We start from the raw sequence: 20,481 nt of genomic DNA, 5'->3' as shown, positions 1-20,481 counted from the left end.
GAGTAGGTTTACAGTTGTGAGTACATGACATACAGGATTTATTCTTGTATTACTACTTTTTAATTATTTTATTATTTTCCACCTGAACAACTATAAACCTACTTTTGCCCCACCCTGTATATCTGGGCCCAGTATGGCGAATACCCATGTAGCTATTGAGCAATTGAAATAGAGGGACTAAACTTTTAATTTGATTTAATGTAAACTAACTTCAAGTTAAATAGCCATGCATGGCTAATAGCTACTGCATTGGACAGAGCTTGTATAGGTGGTTGTATAATCACTCTGACCCTAGGCAGCAAAGAAAGTTCATTTTTTTATCCATTTATTATAAAGAGACAAAAGAGAATGTGACTGGTTTGTACTGTTTGATGCCAAGATGTTATGATTTTCCCCCCTAGTTTCATAAGCACTTTATGAAACTAGATATATGATCCAGCCTCCGTAAGGTGACGTGCAGAAGTGATGCTGAGGACTGACCTAACGTCAGCTACAGAAGACAGTGGATGAGCAGAAGTTCAGGATAACAAATGTGTAGAGGAAATTAAAACCCAGCTGTTGTGGGGTTTTGTAGTCAACACGTACTTGACCGTGTTAGGTACCAAACCTCTGTTTTGGGTACTGAAAATAGAGTCTGAACCCTGGTCCCTTTCCAGTCCGTGGGAATAGAAGCAGAGTAGACATTGGGAGTCCGTCGAGGTCCTTTGAACGGTCCAGGACACAGCACATGGAAGGCCCCTCGGCTTCCCCGAAGCGTGTGTCGGGTTGCTTATCCCTCTAACTTGGGCTCTGTGGGGCAGCCCCCAGGCCCGCCGAGGTCAGGGTTGTGCTGGAAAGGTTTGCCCACTCTTTCTTCCCTTTACACGCTGTCTGGACTTAGTTTGCAGTACGTTGTCCCCTCTTATTCATAGTTTTTTTGGGAAAATATGGTGATCCATTCTTTTCATGTGTGTTTACTTTTCAGTCCTCAGTTAATTGGAAGCACCTTGAGATCAGAGGTTAGTTCTATCGTTCTGTCTCCTTTATAGAAACAGGGCAGCCTTGGCAACTTCCATATTTTTTTTCTTGATTTCATCTTTCAGAGGAAGAGTGCAACCCACAGAGAGGATTGCTTGGCCATAATTAAATAAGCTGGTGATAAAGTAATTCAGTTTCTTAACTCTTTGACCTTCTGACTAATTTAGAACAGCTCATAGGACTCAATAATGATATATCTTTAAAGCTGCAGCAATACTGATGATAACTTTGAAAACTAATTGGGAGATACCTCTTTCAGGTATATTTTCAGATGTAGTGTTGCTTCTCAAATTGGGGGCGTTTGCCTTCCGGGACTGGGGCTCACACTGCAGATTTGTTTCTGTAACCTCACCATCAACGTGGACGGTCTGCCTAGACAGTTGGTTCACTTGTAAAATTTGGAAAGTAATGTTGAATGATGTTCAATGGAAACAGGTTTTAAAATTTTTGCTATTAAGACGAAAAGCAATATATTGCAGTATGTAATACATAGCTGCATGAATTTCAGGAACACTTTAAGAGAGAATCTTCCTTTTTCTTGCCTGTTGTGGGCTTCCATGGATGTACCATCACTACCCTCTGTAGTAGAAGGTACCGAGGAGAAATGTTTGAGATATACTCAGCTGTGTTTTGGCCCAGAAGATTAGAGATATCTAGTTCACAAATCCAAATGCTATTGTAATGAAATTATAACAGAGAAGAGTAACATCTCATTTTCCCGTGCTTTCCCATAGTTTCCTTACTGTTTACTATCAAAACTTCAAATTTAAAATCTGCCTTTTTTAATGAAAACTCACGGGTTCTTACTTTCATCTTTTCCTTCCTTGTCTTCTTTGCACATTGATTAGAAGAACTAAGAGAAGAAAAATAATGTACACCATAGTGAGTGCAGGATAGAGACTTGGACATCTGCCTACTTCATTGGTAATATCTCATCCATAGTGCATCTGGAGAGCCTGAGTCTGACTTTCTTCCCGCAGACTTTACAAGGTGTTGTGGCATGATGGAGGGATGTCTGCGCTGAGACGTAGGAGATTGGGGTGCCGCTTCTGGCTTTGTGATGAGCTCTTTGTAACCTTGGGCAAGTCATCTTCCCCATGTGGACCCTAGGATTATCTTCAGTCAAATAATAATATACGAGATGACTTTTAGTGTCTCCTACAGTTCTAAAATGTCCTTTCTCTGTGTTCCTAAACCTATGAGAATTGACCTGATCTAAAGACTTTTGAGGACTTCAGTGAGTTACACAGAGCAGCCCTGTTCTCCGCTCTGTGTTTATATTGCTGCTCTTTAATACTTGTAGGGATACCCAGGGTACTTGGTCTTCACATATTTAGTTACCTGGTCTATACCTGTTGCACCTAACTGAACTTTAATTGAAGTCATTTCTTCTACCATAACAGAAATGCGCTTAACTGAGTAAATCCTGGGCTCTATGGACCTTGAACACTTTGGAACTTTTTGCTTTAAAACCACTTCCATTGAACTTTTAATTTGTGCCTTTTCATCAGCTTTCATGCAAACGGGAAAGTCCGATCTGTTATTGGGGCCCACGGGTTCTGTTCCGAGGGTTTTTCCTCCTCCTCTTATCTCTCAGCTTGTACTACTATTCTACCACAGGCCCTCTCTGAGCGTCGGATTCCTCCCAGAGCACAGGCAGTCTTTTGGATAGGGTATGGGCAAGCAGCGTCAGGCGTATGTGATACTTGTGGAAACGAATTTCTGATAGTCTCCTAATATGCTGGTTATTGTGGACAGTTCCTTTCTGAAACAGAAACAAATGTCCTACCCCTGTGCCCCTCTCTCTTCCTTGTTTAAGCACTCTCAGCCTCTTGATCAGGATCTCATACTCCGCTCTTTCCTTGTCCCAATAATTAATTATCTTCTCCCTTTGGATGCATCCTATACCCTGTTGCCAGAGTGACATAAACTTTCAGCCTTAGTGGTGTCACACTCCTGTAAAAACCCCAAATGCCTTTCTCCTATAATTTCATCTTCTTCCAAATGTTATGTCACCCTGACTGACTCTTTGGCTTAACCTCTACCCGTCTCCTTCGTACGTCTTAGCACACTAGCCATGCCAGGTGACCACCAGGCTTCTCCAGGGAGTCTGTGCTCTCCAAACCGTGTTGTCTCTGTGTGCACGGCTTCGCGGTCTGGAAGACCTCCCTGACTTTTCTCTCCCTCTCCTTTTACTTCCCCACCTTTGGGGCCCTCAACGGCCACGCCCTTCCTTGAAGCACTGGCCAGTTCCTGCCATGGGTCCTTGCCATCTCTCTCTTACATGAGAAATAATCATCTTTTTTTTCTGGTTGTTGTTCTCATGGTACTCTTTCCCTCAAATGACTCACAGAATGACTCAGATGTTGATGCAAAACTGAGGATAGATGCTGTAACTTCCTCATCTTTATTCTGACCTCAGCAACAAGCAGAGTGTCTTATGCGTTGTATTTAGTACGTTTGTTAACTTGAACTCCATTGAATTAGGGTGGGTTAGTATAGGATTGCTACAGACTAGGATTTTTTTTCTCCTCTCTTCCTATATTTTTGCAAAGGGGAGAGAGTCTTGGCATCGCAGACATCTGCATGCTGGTGGGGGACAGAGAAGTCCCTGGTGGAAGCCCCATCCAACCATACAGTCAACAGGAGCTACCAGGAGCTTATAAATACTTGTTTTTTGGAGAACACAGGGTTCCTGAAGGTATTGCCTCTTAGGGAGGAGACTTACTAATGGCAAGTGAAATTCATTGCACATCTAAGGTGGGTCATTTTCTAACCCATTAAACACTGTCCTTAATCAGCTGTTAAACCACCCTTCTTGCCTCTTTCCCCTCACCTCCCCAGGGTGAACCTCCCCCCAGGCAGCCCCGCTGCGCGTTCCCTCGCCTCCCCCTCCCCATCAGGACACCCATACCTGGGCTCATTCTTTCCTTGTGCAGGACATTCATTCATTCCTCCATTCTGTACGCAGCCACGTGGTGCCTACCATTGGCGGGCACGTCTCAGGAAGACGCCTGTAAACACAAAGCACACGATAACCTCTCTTGTCAGGGAGCTCCTGCCGTGACCCAGGCCGTGCCCTTTCTCTTTTCCTCCCCTCTCCAGGTTCTGGGTCAAGTTTGCCTTTCCCTGGAGGCCGTTCCTCACTGTTTCTACCCAGGTTCTCTCTCCTGAATCCTTAGGGGTGCCTGTTACCTGATCCTCCCCAAACACTGTCTTGTATTCTTTGTGCTTCTTAGCGGTGAATATGTTACCTCCTCAATTGCAGTATGAGCTTCACAGGAGTAGAGACCATGCCATAGGTTCATGGGAAAGTTTATATGTACCAGTGTGCATGCTCCGCATTATCCAAACTGCTTCACCTGTTTGCAGTTAGGCACCCAGTGCATATTTTTAATTGATTTAAGGGTATGTATTGCTCTCTGCTTTATCACATGCAGTAGCTCCTTTTGTGCTGCGGCATTGGTCGTGAAAGCGTTTTTCCTTTTTTAAAGATCCTGGATGACTGTGTCATTGTGTGGTGCTACTGTTTAATCTTTTGCCAAGGGACCAGTCAAGTGCCAAGTACAACCGCTGCCCACACCTCGTCAGCTGAGCAAATCACCTCTGCGATACGCTGTATGATGTTTGTAAATCTTTACTGTAACACCGAAGCTGTTATTAGAAGTAGCGAGAGGCACGGTGTGGGGGCGGGGAGGAGGAGGACTCCTAATTCTGCCTGTAGTTGATTCTTGAATTTATCTCTCCATCAAAGACCGATATCTACATCAGAGTGTCTTTCTCGCCTTTACGGCTGTGTTGAGGCTAATAGGTGTCCATCATAAAACTCATCTTGGTGTTGGTAGGACCACAACATGAGCTTATGGATATGGTTTTGACCAGTGAATTACCCTCATTTGCATGGTCATTTAACAGGAGCCTGTGGCTCGAGGCTGGCGGGCTGCCCATCAGGGATTCCGGGACTGGGCAGACACTGCCCCTATAGAGACAGAGCCTGAACGGAAGCTCACGAACCTCACATACTAACAAAGTCAGTGGGCTTTAGTTTAAATGTAAAAGTTGAGCTCTCAGGTTTTTTTCTCAAAAGTTATTTCTAGTGGTTATTTTATGATAATAGTCCAGAGGCAAACTGTATGGTGGTTAAACGCACACAGTAAGTATCTTTAATTGATTTAAGGGTGTGTATTTTATTAAGGGTGTTATTAAGGGTTTTATTAAGGGCCTCCTGCCCCAGATTCAAATCCTGCCACTTACCAGCTGTGGGAGCCTGAGGAAGGCAGTTCATCTCTTTTTAAAATGGGACTAATAACGGTACTTCCCTTATTGGGTCCTTGTCTAATTCAGGTGAGTTTCTGTACATGGGCATAGGAGGTCTATAAATAGACAGAAGCGTATGTGTTCGGATATTAGAAAACTTGAATACATTTTTCTCTGTATTTTTCCATCCCTTTTCTTTGAGTATTTGGGGTTTTTTCCCCCTTCATCCACTTATCTAACCGTTTCTATATCATAGAGGAAACTTGGGTTTTTAGCTATCACAAAGTGGCCCGATAACCTAGAGTTTTCCAGAGGCTCTTACGTTGCTAGAACTCAAGGTATCTCTAGTTAGATGTTCATTTTGAATCCGTTTGTCCCGTAGTTACATCACTGCCCGCTTAGGTGCAGGTGATTGTGAGGCACACTTCCTGGCCGCAGAGCCACCAGACGGTCCTGACAGGAGTGGGCGGAGCTGGCTGGGTCTATAACTAACGACAACCAAATGCAGAGAGACCTGAGTCAAGCTGGGCTGCCAGGGTAGGAGGCCTGGGTGCTGGGCCACCGGCTCAGGGCACAGAATGGGCAGGAACCCAGGTGGTGCAGCAAAGGAGGGAAAAGCATACACGAAGGGGAAACCAAGAACAAACCATTTCCGATAAAACATACAAGGCATAATTGAGGAGGCTTTTTTCTTTTAAGTGCATCAATGAGAGCTGATTTCACAGGAGTTCCTGGGAAGAAGTTCTCCGGGAGTTGACGGTGTGGCACAATTACCAATAACCTACTGTCATCTTAGACCATGTGACAATAGAGTCCGGAACCTGGGAGGGGACAGGGCCACGGGTAGAACTCAGTGGGAGTATGTGCAGCTCTTCCCACATCATTTAAAGAGGGGAACTCGCATGCCGGAGGGGGAACCAACCGTGAAAACCATGAGGGCGGGGGGTTTGAAAGTGTCCAATGGTTGCAGGAGCTGAGGAAGGTTTATTTAATAATGCTGAGACCCAGTGTATCAAGCAATCGATGAATGAACACAGAGGACATGCTCACGACATGTCCCAAACTGTGCGCAGCTATGGAAGAGGTGATTTGGAATGGAGGGGCTGAGCTGGTATTTGCTGATACTGGGTGAGTTGTGAACAGGGAAGGGTTATACAGTTATTCAGCTTTCGGGGAGCAGCACAGGACTCACTGTGTAGGGCCACCCCGGAGGTGGGCGCTGGCTTGGAGAAGGCCAGAGCCCTGCAGGAGGAGGTGCCTGCAGACCCGTGCAGTCCCAGGAGCTCAGGGAGGATACAATTCTGGTGGGATTTTAGCCTGAGGGAGGTTTGGGATCGTCCTACTGAGAGGGCCGCTACAGTTTTGCTCTTCCCAGCTCTGGCTGTGCCCTGCGCTGTGTATTCAGCATAACTTAGCTACTGTATTCATGAAGATATGTGAGAACTGACTGTACAAATACCGTCTGCTGCCCAAATCTGTTTAGTTTCTGAGTGTCGGTTAATTTACCGGTATCTTTGGTTCCCGAATGGAGACAGTGAGAGGCGCCTGCTTTGGTATTATTTCTTTTGGGGGAGTTTGGGCGGTGTTATTACTGATACAACAGAATTCATTTTTTTCTGGATTACTCTTTTCCTCTCGGACTCCATTTCTCTCCAGTTTTAATGCGATTGCTGATGTCTCTATTATTCCTTCCAGCTCCCACCCCCTTCTTCCTCTTGAGACGTTTGTGTTATGTCTTGTACTCTAAATAGAGACAAATCGTTTTCTCTGTGGTTCTGCTGAACTAACTTCCTCTGTGTGTCTGTGTGTCTGTGTGTGTAAATATAATATGTACACGTGTATAGGCAGGAGTTTTTCAGTGTGGCGCAAATAATGAGTGCAGTGTGGTACAAGCAGTACGGTGAAGGGGCGTTTTTATACAGATATGTAATGGAATTTTTTTCTTTTTTTTTTCTTTTTTTTTTTTTGCCTTACTGATCTTAGACAGAGACCTTTTTTTAAAGGCAGATGAAGCAGCAAGTTAAAAAACCCTATGAATCATGCCACTGTGGACTTCGGTTGTGTTGTGAGCTCAGGAGAGCCTCACGCTGAGAACGAGTTCCTGACATAGTGACCTCATTCCCAACGCAGCTTTTCTCTCTCTCTCTCTCTCTCTCTCTGGGCGGCAGCGGAAGCTGCCCTGGCGGCGGCTGCGGGCTGCCTGTGTCGGAGCCTGCCGGCCAGCTCCGTCAGCTGCAGCGATGAGACCCAGGCTTGCAAGGACTTGCATGCAAACTGGAATTTAGGACCAATAGCTCGCTGCAGCTAAACTTTGCTCCAGTGCACGGTAGAACGGCCTGGTACACACAGGAGGGAGATTCGTCCTTCATCACAATGAAAAGCCAGCCTTAAAAAAGAGAGAGAGAGAGAGAAAGAGAGAGAGAGAGAGAGAGAATGTGTCAGGTTTATAATTACGGACTGGTGAGTATATGCTGCTAGAGCAATTTTAATGTGTGTGTGTTTTCTTCAAGCATCTGGAGGTATGTGCCCTTTTGCCTGTTTCCGTGATTAAGACAATAAGAGTTGGTGCTAATGCATGCGACGGGACCTGCGCTCCCTGGAGAGGAGGGGGTCGCTGGCAGCCCGGCCTGCGGAGCCCTCCGAGCCCGCGCCTTTGCCATCTCCGCAGAGCGCAGACAAAGGAGCCCGCACACACCAGAGGCTGTAGCTTTTCTTGGAGCGATGACTCATTTCAGTTCACAAAGGATTCTGGGCAGGGTAGTGAGAAGCCAGGTTGGCTGATCCGTCCCTATGACTTCACTTTGCAGAGAACCAGGCAGAAGAGGAGTGACTCTGCAGATTCCCGAGGCTCTGCAGTGGGATGGTGGCTCTCGCGAGTGGCTGTGATCTGTGGCATAGGCGCGGGACAGGCTTCCCGCTGTTCCATGCGCATAGGATAAAAAGCATGGGAAAGAGGATTGTTTTCTTCCCTAACACTGTTACCAGCCAAGCCCATGCACAAAGCCCTTTTAAAGGTGCTTTCGAACTGAACTGGTACCCGTATCTCAAGCCCTGAATTGTGAGAAGAGCTGAGAGTTCTGGGACTCATTTTTAAAAGTAGACCCACGCAGGTAAAGTACCAGATTCCTGTCGCGTTCCACGTGCCCTCAGTAGCCAATCTGAAATGCTCATTTCGGATGTTGTTCCTCGAAAGTTTACTCTGTCTTCTTATTCCAGATTCTAGGTCGTCCGTTTCTGTTACTGGCTCCTTCTTGTGCCTGGAGGCAACCCCCTAGCACGCACCAGGCTTTAGCGCCAACGCTACCTGGGGGGTGGAGCCAGTCCAGAAAGGGTCAGGTAGGTTGCCCCCGCTTTTCTTTTAAGAGTTATTGTGTGCAAAGAAATACTGTAACGTGTCTACGACCCCTTTGATGCGGGCGTTCTGCCCTCTAAAAAGTGGTCTCTCTGTTGTAATCTCCGATGGCTTTAATCAGGAGCAGCCCCCATGCCCCCTGTCGGCTGCCCTCCAGATGCGACCTTGCCAGCGTGAATCGTCCCAAAGCGTCCCCTTGGAACTGCAAACTCAGACAGCTGGGGGAGGTTCGAATAGGAAACAATTAAATTGCTTCAGATTCCCATTGGCCGTTCTGTTGGATGCATTCAGGAAATATTATTTGAAAGTTTTTCTTCCCTATTAATCTAGCCTCTGAAAGGCAGGGTGTCATTTGGCCTGTGGACCGACACGCAGAGCACTAAAATCCAACAGAGCCAGATTTATCTGCCTGAGACTGTGTCCGATACTAACGCCATTACGTTCGGGCTGCTAGTAACCACGAAGGAAGTCGGCGCATTTTGTATTTTGCCCTCGTCTGCTTGAGGATTCAGCTTAGGACACAGCTATTTTCTTACAACATCCATGGGCTTTTTGCACAAGAGCCTTTTTTTTTATTTTAATTTTTTAAAAATAGTGAGATGCTAATGTTTGGTCCTCAAAAGTAGATTATAGGCTGTTTCCAAAGTGAAACTTGGCACATTGGAAAGCACGGTTTTACTGCTTTATCAAATTTATAGCTTTAGCACTTTTGTATTAAAGACATTCTGGAGAGTGGTAAGTCCCGTATGTAATTTCTGATCCTAAGGAGAACATTTAAAAATAATGCAAACTGCACACTAAGCTCCTCGAACATCTCTTTTCTCTTTACTCTCATATCCATCCCATAATTCACCCTTTCACAGAAGGGAAGAAAGCATGTGTCCTTCCTCATCGTCAAAGGTGGCTTTCCTTCGGGTATAGCACTTTGCATCTTCGAAGAGAAGTTGAGGATGTTTGGTCAGGAAAAATACAAGTGTAATTTATGTTGAAAATTTAATTATGTCACGGCCCCACACCCACCCGTCCTGCTCATTCTTAGAGACCCTATTCTCAGTCTCCTCCCCACACAGAGCTCTCCTTAATGAATCCCAACTGGAGGTCCTTTTTTAGTCCTCTTATACCATTAATTTCTCTCTGTGTGAATACAGATATATATAATTATATATTAATAAATTTCTATGACAGAATTAAGTTGCTAGTCATTCATGTACTTTCTTGTTAGAGCTCCTCTAAAGGTGTTTTAAACAGTAATTTAAACATGTTACAACTGCTTCTATTCTCACACATTTGTATCTTGTTCCCCCACCTAAGTTGTAAGCTCCTTGAAGACAGGTATCAAGATTTATGCCTTTTTCTGCAATTCATATTTCCTAGAGCTTCCTGCGCATGGAAACCACTCAGTGAATAGTTAAGAAGAGAGGCGGCTTAAAAATTGCTCATTTGTCATAAAGGTTGAGGATGATGTGTTTTGTTCACTTTAAGAGCCTTCATGGGTAGGTTAACGCTAAGGTGGACCTCAGGAGTTCTGCACGTAACTGTAGAGGCGAAGCTTGTCCTTACTGAGGACAAGGCTTGTAGACAGCGCCTCCCACTACCTCTACAAGATTGTACTGTGACGAAAAATACAAAGGTGAGCCCTTAGCTATGAACAGCAGTTATGGTTTACTTAATTAGGAAGCATAATATTATTGGACAAACCAGCCTTAAGTAAGGACTATGTGAAATTCCAAAGTTTTCTGTGGGAGATTTCTCACACAGAACGTTTTCCTTAGAAGAGAGAACCAAAATGGCTCTTAGTATCCCAGGTTCTGGCAGAAATTACCATATTTTGCCATGTATAATGTGCACTTTTTTTGCCCAAATTTTTAAGGAGAAAACAAGGATGCGCATTGTTCATGGGTAGTACTAATTCTGTACCTACCTATATAAATGTTTTTAATTCTTTATGTATGTTTATGCATTAAAACTGCAACTCTAGAAAGCAATAATGATATCCATATGCAAAATAATGCCCTGGAATATGATAATGAGCTTTATATATAAATAAAAAATTGAATTAAAAAATTAAAATGCAAAATTTTTTCCCTGATAGTTTGGGCCAAAAACGTGAGTGTGCATTCATTATACATGGAAAAATATGGTAACTCTTAGAGCACTGACCTTCAGTACTAAGAGTACTTACTTTAGGGCTGAGTTTCCTTTTTCTTTTTCAGGTAAAAGCTTGGCCCAGCCGAAAGGGGACGACTTTCTTTGATATTTTTGATATTCTTGTAACTCTTTATTTATATTTTTCCCCATCTCCTGATGCCCTCCTCTCCCCCGAGGTCCCTATGGAATGTGGGTTTCTCACTCGCTTTAAGACCATTCTCCTCTTGCCCAGTAATACATCCCAAATGCCATATATATACTTCTCTGCCTCCTAGTCAAAATATCCCATTCATTCAGTGCACATGCTCACAGGTAAGAATGAGCATCTGACTGAACTAATTAATTCTAGTGTAAGGAAGACCATTGCCCTCTTAGCCTTCCCATGGCTGTCTCTGTTTTGTTTTGTTTTTTTAAGGTTTCTTGTGAGAACCAGATGATTTTCCTATTGGTAGAAATGCAAACACCATAAAAGAGTATATTGAATAAATTCAGATAGGCTCGAGGAGGACAATTTTAAGCCTAACTACCATGTATTGAGTTTTTATTAGGTCTCAGGGACAGTGTAAGCATTTAAACTCTTCAATAACTCTATGAAGTAAACATTACTATGTATACTTTCTAAAAGGAGAAATCGAGACTCCAAACATTAAGTAATTTGCCACAATTCACACAACTCATGAGGAGTAGAACTGGGCGGGCTCTGAACCTAAGGTTTGGGCAGCAAAGTTTACTGCCTCTACCACCATCTCATAAATCTGAACTTCAGAGAAAAGTTGCTTCCTGTGCAGTGAGTCGGGAGTGTTCTCTGTGTGTCTGCCCTGCCCTCTGTACTCTTTCACCTTGACATTGACAGTGTAGTCCTTTCACAACAACCTCCATGGCAGTTGGAAGAGGTGGTAGGGTGTTTGGTTGTTGGGGAGTCAGTAGCAGCCATTCAGGATAATTATGTTGTCATTTGGGAAGTGTCAACATAGACATAGTCGAACTGTATTTAATTAGGCCTTCTTGTTGTGTTACGATTGCAGTTTACAGAAATCATTCACAGTAAAATTGTGATACCTAAACTGATGAAGCAAAGAACACAATTTTGGGAAACAGCTATGGCAATTCTCACTTATAAAGAGGGGACACTTCTCACCCTGGAGATCCTAGACTGATTTTTTTGAACTAAAGATGAGAAATATAGCCTCCATGGAAATCAGAGCATCTAATATGTCCCTGGTGTTAGGCAGGATTCTGATGTGCAGTGGAGATGGAAGAGAAGTAAAGTAGGAATTTAGATTTTGTTCTATGTGGTGTACATTTAATAAAGCGAAGGAAGACGCTATATTCCATAGGAACACATTAGCCAGTGCCTTACGGAATCGCATGGTCTTTGAGAGATCTCGTTCATTGTTCTCAGTGAGGACTGGTGTTTCATCATGATTTTACCTTGGTTGTAAATGCCTTTGACTCAGTCCTGGATGAGGGACTAGAGAGCAAGGTGGCAGCTGGTGATGGATGACATCTCGGCGGGTAGCAAGGTCTTCCTTGCCTTGTCTGTGTATGCAGTACGTGCTTATTCAGCAAACGTGAGTGTCTGCTTTGTGTCTAGCACTCTGCTAGATTTTATTCCATAGTGCCTAACACAAACCACGCTTGCCTTATAACGTGGAACCTTAGCAAAGGCTTGAAGCATGTCATTGTCCTGATGGCCCCAATTTCCATTCTAATTTTTAAGCTACCAATGTATTACAGTAGCTGAATGGTCCGAAAGTGTTAGCAGGTGATGATAGGCAAAGATGTCAGCCATCCTCCTGGGATGGTGGAGCAGGCTCCCTGGTAAGGAGATCGCATGCATCATGGTCCACGGACTGCCCTCCTCTGCCTGCGCCTCCACTTGCTCTGGCTCATCGGTCTCCGCTTATCTATTGACAGCTGTTTATCAGGAGTCAAATCACAGAAACAAGAGCAATAGCTAATACAACTAATGAAAACTTGCAGACTTAGGGAGATGATGTGTTTCTTTTGTAAGCCAATGAGCCAGCTGAATTGTCATTTCACCTGACTGCATTAGACACCTCTCCACATTAGATGGGCTGATAAGCAGAAAGATTCAAGGGATGTGGTAAACGTAACGCGTGTGTGTGTGTGTGTGTGTGCGCGCGCGCGCGCGCGCGCGCATCCAGCACACGCCGCCTTGCTGGTTCTTCTTTAACTCTGCTCTCATTAGAAGTTTCGTAGTAAGTCAGCACTAATGACAGACACCACTATTATTAACAAGGGCTCTTATTTACAGCCTCCTTTGAATTAAAATAATTTATTTAAATAATAGCTTAGGAATTGGACCTTCTTTAGGAGACCTATCAAGTGTCGAAATAAAACATTCACAACTTTAGATAAGCCATTATAGAATTTCTAAATGTTCTAAAATCCCTTTTTCTGTCCACTCTCCCCCCATTAGCTATTGCAAGGAGGGCTCAGCCTTACATTTCTGAAATCAGTGGCAGTTAAACCAGACATACCATAAATTGGTAAGAGTACCTTTTTTCAATGGAAGTTTTCTTTTATATTTCAAATACGAGCATTTGAAAGTCAAGTACAGTGATTTGGTTTCACAGGAGAGCGACTTACAAGCCAGCGGCAGGTGGGCTAACGGGCTCCATCCGCCTGCCTTCCCGAAGGGCGGGCGCTGCAGGGGGAGGGATGTGTGTTTCCCCCAGAACAACTTAAAAACATGTATTGTAGTAGACCATCTGTTAGAAGAACCGAGCAACATTTATACATAAATTTGGGGTTAATAAGTTGAACTAAATTGTAAAACACAAGATTTGTCTGATGCTTTGCATCTGAGGAGTTGTTTTCTTAACCTCAGAGAGCTTATGACTTCCCCGGGCCCAAGGGTGTTTAAGGTAACACATGGCCCAGTAGTAGCTCTGTGACTAGTTTTCTGAAGGGAATAGAGTCGTATTGTCGCTGTGCCCCTATACATTTTACAGGGAAGTTGGACCGTTTTTATGAGTTGCAGTATCTACTGCACGTGGTAATTTTATTGGCATCTATAATTTTAACTCTAGTGTTAATTTTGGCAGTTCGGAGAGCAAAAACAGCCTCAGTTTGGTCCCGAGGAGCAAAATGGAGGAAGACTTGGAATTAGAGTGAATTATAAAGTCTTTATTAAAGGGGAACAATTAATAGCCAATATATTTTGCTATTTTAAAAATTAAAACCTACTTTCTCCAATTGGAGGAGCATTAAAATAGTTTTCTCCAGCAAGATGGAAATACAGCCAGACTAGGGTTCTGTGTTGTGTTTTTATGCCAGAATTCTGCTGTGTTGATCTAGAATCTGAGCATTTGAGAGTCTGAAGGAATTTTTGAAATCGTTTCATCCAAACTTTCATCTTCCAGACAGGGGACCAGATGTGGAGTGGTCATTGTATTTTGTTGTAAGAGACTGGTACTTATCAAAACGTCCCCTGCATACCTCTTAATATGGGCAATTTCCCAATTACAAATCAGTACAGTTTCAGAACTGCGTTTCTAAATACAGGAAGGTTGCTTTGGTTCATGAACTTCATTAGGGTCAAGGGTAACTGTTCAATCCGGAGGACAGAATACATTTGACATTTACGATAAAAAAAATGGTATTTAATGATAAACAAGAAAAAAGGCATGCTAGTGCTTAAAAAAAAACCATTATTTAAAGAAGGCTAAAATAGGAGATGGACTTTGGGGTACTTTCAGGCTTGTAGTTTATTAGGATGTGGTTCACCCGGAAAAATTACGGCTTTCTTTTCCTTATGCATTAGTATGAGGATGGGCACTTCAGGTGGGAGAAAATAGATTCGTGTTTGTTTTTCTAGTAGGTATCTTTTGGAAAGCTATGATGTCTTCTGGGAGGAGATGAGTGCAAGTTATCACAAAAGTCACATCTTCTTAGGAGTTGTGTTGCCCTCCCTCGTATGGAAAGGTTGGGTACAGAGAGCCCAAGTTAAGGACTGAAAAAGAAAGTGGTATTCATAAAGGACAGAGCTTTATTTACTATGATTTGTGGGGTTCCCTCCCAAAAATAGAACCAAGAGAGGAACAGTTCTGGAACCCGAGTACCTGAATGCATTGGGTATGTAATAGGCACTCAGCTATATTGCTTGAAAGGATGAATTACGTGAGAGAGAATTTTTTTAAATAATCCCAGCTAAAGTAACTGGCCAAGAGTTGAATGGAGCAATAGATAGAGGGGTTTCAATAGCAAAAATGCGTGCGTATGATAAAGTTACTTCTGAGGCATTAACTAGCTGTAGACTGTAAGACAGAGAAAGTCAGCCTGTGTGTGACATCTGCCAGTCATCCAGACCCTCCTTGTCAATTGCTTGGCTGATTGTAATCGTCACCAATGTGTTTGCCACACGTACACTACAGCGATTTTCTAACACAACTACGTTGTGTAATTCCTCTGTGTAAATACAAGCAGTGGGTCCTCATCAGCATCAAGAATGAGACCGAAGCCTTCTGGTCAACCAGGATCTGGCCTCTGCTTTCTTCCCCCTCTCCCCACCAGCCTGGCCCAGCGGGGCGCCCGCGTGCTCAGCCCCCAGCCCAGCCCCCCGGCCCAGCATGCTGCTTCGTGCTCTGCGCGTGCTGTCTGCCACCTGCAGCGTGGCCTCCATCCTCCACTCCATCATCACCGCCCAGCAGATTTCTCGTCCTCATGCTTCTCAGCCGACTGGTACCTTAGATGAAAGTGATGTCCAAATGTTCACTGAGGCATTTTAAATTTTATGTTAAATGCTCTTAAAATCAAAGACATTTACTTACAATGGTAATATTTTTATGTCTTCTCCCATTTTAAATTCACTTACCAGAAATTTATTGAATGCTTACTCTGTCCAAGGCACTGTGCTTGGTTTTGTCTGAATCATCCTGAATTTGACAAATGTTCCCTGAGGACTGTACCTAAATGGATGTTTGTAAGAAAATAAAGCTGAAATAAAACCTATTTACCCCTTTTTGTTAGAACAACAGGACAGAATTATCGCAGTTGAGAAAGAATTTGTTAGCCTACACAGTAGCTATGAGCTTTTAGATGAGTTGTCTTTATGAATGTGTTCAGAACTAATTCTGACAGTAGAAAAATTTATCCTATAAATTATAGACAGGTGGCAATTCATGGTTTTTGCAAAATGGGGTAGTTTCTGTAGATTATGATGACCAAAAAAGTTTTAGCAGTATTTACATTCCCTGGTTTTCTTTGACCATAATGTGGTCCAGTTGGAAGAACTTTCTAGTAATATATTTTAACAATGACTAGTTGACTCATTAAGCAGGTCTGATATAAGACCCACAGAAAATCATAGTAAATTTGAATAATGTGTTATGTTGTGTGAGAGATACCTGTGATTTCTTTAGTATAGATATTAAATGCATGTCCTATCACTTTGTATTTATTTTTCTATGGTAACTGCTATGTTTGGAGGGTTATTATTATAATTAATAGGGGCAGTCTAGAAATTGCATTTAAAATAGGTATATTTAATCTCTTCTTAAATTTTGTTTTGTAATTATTGAGCAAAAAATATGAATGAAATCACAATCCTTTACGCTAAGAAATTCCTTGGATTATAATATCATAAAGGGATATTCATTCATTCAACAAACATTTACTGGGTGCCTGGTATAAGCTCATGGAAACATGGTGGGAACCTGGCGTTCATGTGTCCTTCCAGGAGCTTCTATTCTCGTGGACGAGACAGACAGTGCACCAGGACACACACACACACACCCCGCCCCCCAGAGAGGGAAGACGGTGGCTCGGTAAGAGTCTGGTCCCTGTTGTAGACTGGCGGGTGGTATTCCCTCACCAGGCGGTTCTCTGACACCAGGCGGTGAGCAGCAGGGGAGGCCCCGCGGTGGGCTGACAGGCTCAGACCCTGCGGCCGTTGCAGGCCTGGCGAGGAGCTCTGATCTTCTACGTGCCAAGTCGCTGCAGGGTTTTATGCAGGGAAGTGGCGTGCTTTATGCTTTCCTAAGAAGGCTGGGTTGCTCTGTGAAGAAGGGAGTACTGAGGCAGGCGGGAGAGCTCAGTCATCCGGCCATCCTGACGGGCTAGGTGAGAGGTGGCTGTGGTTTGGCTTAGGGACGGAGGGAAAGGAAGAAGTCCAGGAAGCCCAGCATTGCCAGTGGGGCTGGGGTGGGCAGGAAGTGGAAATTAATATGTCTGAGTGCAGAATAAAAATGAGATGATATGGAGATAGTCACTTAGAGCCTCCAAATACCATTTTGTCCTATATCCTGAGTTTAAAGTTATTGCACATAGTCTTTATTATAGTGGAGCTGAGCTTTTCGAAGCAAATGCAATTCAGACACTTAAAGTATGCTGCCTCTTATATTTGGCTGCAATGAATGAAAAGAAATTAGCTTAGAAGATGGCATTTTAAACTAAACAAATACTTTCAGCTAAAAGCATAAGGAGAAGCCTGACTTAAATTAGTTTATTTTGCTAATAGTTACTTCTTTTTTTACAGAGAGATCAAGTTCCCCATAACTTATACAAAATCAGAAAATAGACCCGCATTGAAAAAAATCATATTTAGTAATTTTGTATTTCTGATCTTCGGAGACGTCCTTAGTCATGACAGGCAAATATTAGAAGGCGCTACCGTCCCAGATGCTACACGGTTCAAAGGCGCTGGGCATGCTCTGACCTTCCCCCTTGGCCAGCTGACTCACCTCTCTGTTTATCTGATTTACAGAGTCATTCCGGGAGACTGTGAGGCCCACACGGCCAGCTTAGCCACTCGCCCTCCTCTCCTCTAGAAGGGGGAGGGGCAGAGGAGGAATCACAGAAGCCACCTCGAGAGAGTGTCCGTGGCTGAGCTACAGGCCCCTAGGGGAGAGGAGGGGAGAGTTGATCAGGTGCAGCTCCAGACTCCCCGCTCCACTCATTCGCCATCACCCCTGGCTCATCTTTTCCACATTAGGCTTTAGAATGAGGTTTTATTTGAATGTAAGGGTACAACCGTTTGTTTGTTTGTTTAAAGGTTTCTATCTACTCTTCCAGGAAGTAGCGCACTAGCCCACTGAGGTGGTCCCAGCCAATGTGATTCTGTCATTTTTAAGTCACCAATATGATCTGAGCTCCACCCACCAGCGGGGGAAGCTCGCATCCACACTAACAGCCCAAAATTCCATGTTCTGGCTTCCACCCCCTGCTCCCCCCTCAAAGATTTGCAAGACCCTCTCAGAGGCCATCTCTTTGTGGCACTTAGGTCCTGTAGGCCCCAGCAGTTTGTGGGTTTTACGCTGGGTCCGTTCCTGGTTCCTGCTGATTTTAATCTCTGCCGGCCTTATCCTGGTCCAGATTTGAGGACTGCTCACTCTCTCTGGTTTTGCGAAAAATGTCTTACTCTCCTTGTACCCATCTTGCAGAGAATGGCACCTCAGCAGAGCTGAGTGGAACCCCAAGGGATGTCTCCTGAGAGGGGGACCTTGAGCTGAGCGGGGTCTGCGAGGGCATGAGGCTTTTGACACTGGGGTCCTGCTTCTTCATCTTGTTCTCCTGTTAGACTTATCCCCTTACCTGCTGGTTTTCATTCCCAAGCTCTGTTGCCTGGTTTCATCCATCCAGCTCTTTCCCATTCAGTCCATCAAAGCAGGTTCAAGTTCTCTCTCAAAGGGCCTCCGGACTCCCATCAAACCAGGGCTTGCGCTGGGTGCAGCTTTAAGTGCCTGGCAGGAGGAGTCAGGTCCGTCCCAGCGCGCCTAGGCACCTTCCGGGAGGGTGCTGCTTGACGTCTCGGTTCTGCTGGCCACGGTAGCATATTTATTACAGGAGGGAATCGTGCTTAGGAATCAAGAGATGAGAGGTGATGTGAGTCCACGTGGGAATGAAAAAGCTCACTGGTGTTCTACCTCGCGGATAGCTGCCACCCTCTTTCTGTAGGGCCTTTTTTAGAGTGAAACTTTACAGAACCCCAGCGTATGTAACAGGGGGCACCTGGTGTCAGGAGCAGACTTTCCTGCTTTCCCAGACTCTCCCTCTGTTGGGGGCTAGGAATTCTTGGAGCAGAACTTGAACTTGGAAATGACCACCGTGTGAGGTGCAGATGGCAGGAATGGAAGGCGCATTTGCGTTGTGTGTTGCCACCCCCACCCCTCGCAGAGCCACGCCCAGTCAGCCCCCTGGCCCCGGGGCCTTCAGCCTCCCCAGCCTTCACCTCTCGCCCCCACCCTTCCCCCCTCCCCCCCCCACCCTACCGCCCTTTTCCATGCAAATGTTGCAGTAGGCCGCAGCCCCTCCTGGATGTGCTCTGCCCCCCTGCTCCTCCAGCCCATTCTCTATGTGGCCAACAGTCACCTTTCTGAGTTCACATCTGACTTTGTCATTCCTTAAGTTCTCTCCGTGGCTCCCCGTCCCTCATGGGGTTACGTCCCTGAGCACGCAGCTCTTTCCTCCCACTGTGCCTGCACACCGGTGGGCCTCCTCCTCCCCAAACACCTGCTGGTAGGCCCTCCCATCCCCTTCATCACCCCGCCTCCCAGCTCCCAACCAGCGACACGGACACACGTCTCCTTTGGCACTGGATTCAGGCTACACATCCTCGGGAAAACCTCCTCTCACCTCCTGCTTCCCGGCCCCACCGCACCCCCGGCTCCGGCTCTGCTCCAGGCATTCAGCCCTCACTGGTGCCCCATGAGCTTCGGTCTACCTGTCTGTCTCCTCCACTTGAATAGAAATTCTTGGAGGGCAGAGATGTTTGGGGAAGGGGCCTCAGTCACGGTCACCCAGCCCCCAGCAGAACCTGACCCTGAAAAACACTCACCATTTGAATGAATGAATCCTCAAGTGACCCCAAATGTAGATGGCCGGGAATAAATAAATAAGCTCCAAGGTAACAGAAAACTTTCCTTAAAGTCCTGCTGTTGTGGGCCTTCAGTAATACGTCTGTTTAAATGGGCGCTCAGTTTCAAGGCTGCTTTGTTTGTGGAGGCATCTCTCCACCCGAGGGCACGGGCTGCGCTTGTGTGAACATCCTCCGTGCTGGGAGGTGACTTAACACGGGGACCAGGTGAGAGTTCCGGAAAGGGAGGGCCGTGTGGGAGAGGTGTGTGTATGACAGATGGCTGGGTCTTTTAATGAACTGCTCACTTGAAAATTGTCTTTCTGCAGGTGATGTATCACCAATCAGTATGTCTCCCATCAGTCAATCTCAGTTTATTCCACTCGGGGAAATCCTTTGCTTGGCCATCTCAGCAATGAACTCGGCACGAAAACCTGTCACCCAAGAAGCACTGATGGAGCACCTGACCACGTGCTTCCCAGGTAACGGGAACCGCTGGGTGCTGTGGCGGCCGGGACCGCACACGGGCGGTCCCTCTCGGGTTTCCATCGGACAGAACAAAACGGCCGCTGCCAAAATGGACCAGAAACTTCCCTTAGTTTTGTAATTAAAAATGAAGGTACCTGTGTTACTACCTTCAAAAATAATTTGCCTTCTAAAGCTCTAAGACTTTTTAAATTGGCACTGAGAAAAAGAAATTAAATTGGAATCCATGAGGAATTCTGGCAAAACACTACTGAGATTCCATTCTGCCTCTGCAACAAAGCCTTCTTTAAATACACAAACATTGTGACTCGCGGGAGCGAGTCAGAAACAACTGAACACTTGAGTCCTATGGGGTTAAGCTACAGAAAGAGTGATGTTAAAAATAAACATTTCTTGCATGCCT

The 20,481-nt window shown here is 45.0% G+C and overlaps 1 protein-coding gene across 2 annotated transcripts in view; it reads left to right on the top strand.

The window, feature by feature from the left end:
* STOX2 (storkhead box 2) overlaps positions 1 to 20,481 on the top strand; it is a 185,294-nt gene that overhangs the window by 143,958 nt on the left and 20,855 nt on the right. For both annotated transcript variants that reach the window (XM_054566188.1, XM_054566189.1), the window contains exon 2: positions 19,922 to 20,074. In XM_054566188.1, the coding sequence (XP_054422163.1) occupies positions 19,922 to 20,074 (153 nt within the window). The remainder of the gene's footprint in view (positions 1 to 19,921; positions 20,075 to 20,481) is intronic.

This window comes from Pteronotus mesoamericanus, unplaced genomic scaffold (genome assembly GCF_021234165.1).
Source record: "Pteronotus mesoamericanus isolate MK-2021 breed Mesoamerican mustached bat unplaced genomic scaffold, CSHL_Meso_final contig_169, whole genome shotgun sequence".
Classification (NCBI taxonomy): domain Eukaryota; kingdom Metazoa; phylum Chordata; class Mammalia; order Chiroptera; family Mormoopidae; genus Pteronotus; species Pteronotus mesoamericanus.
This window is presented reverse-complemented; position numbering and strand designations above follow the sequence as displayed.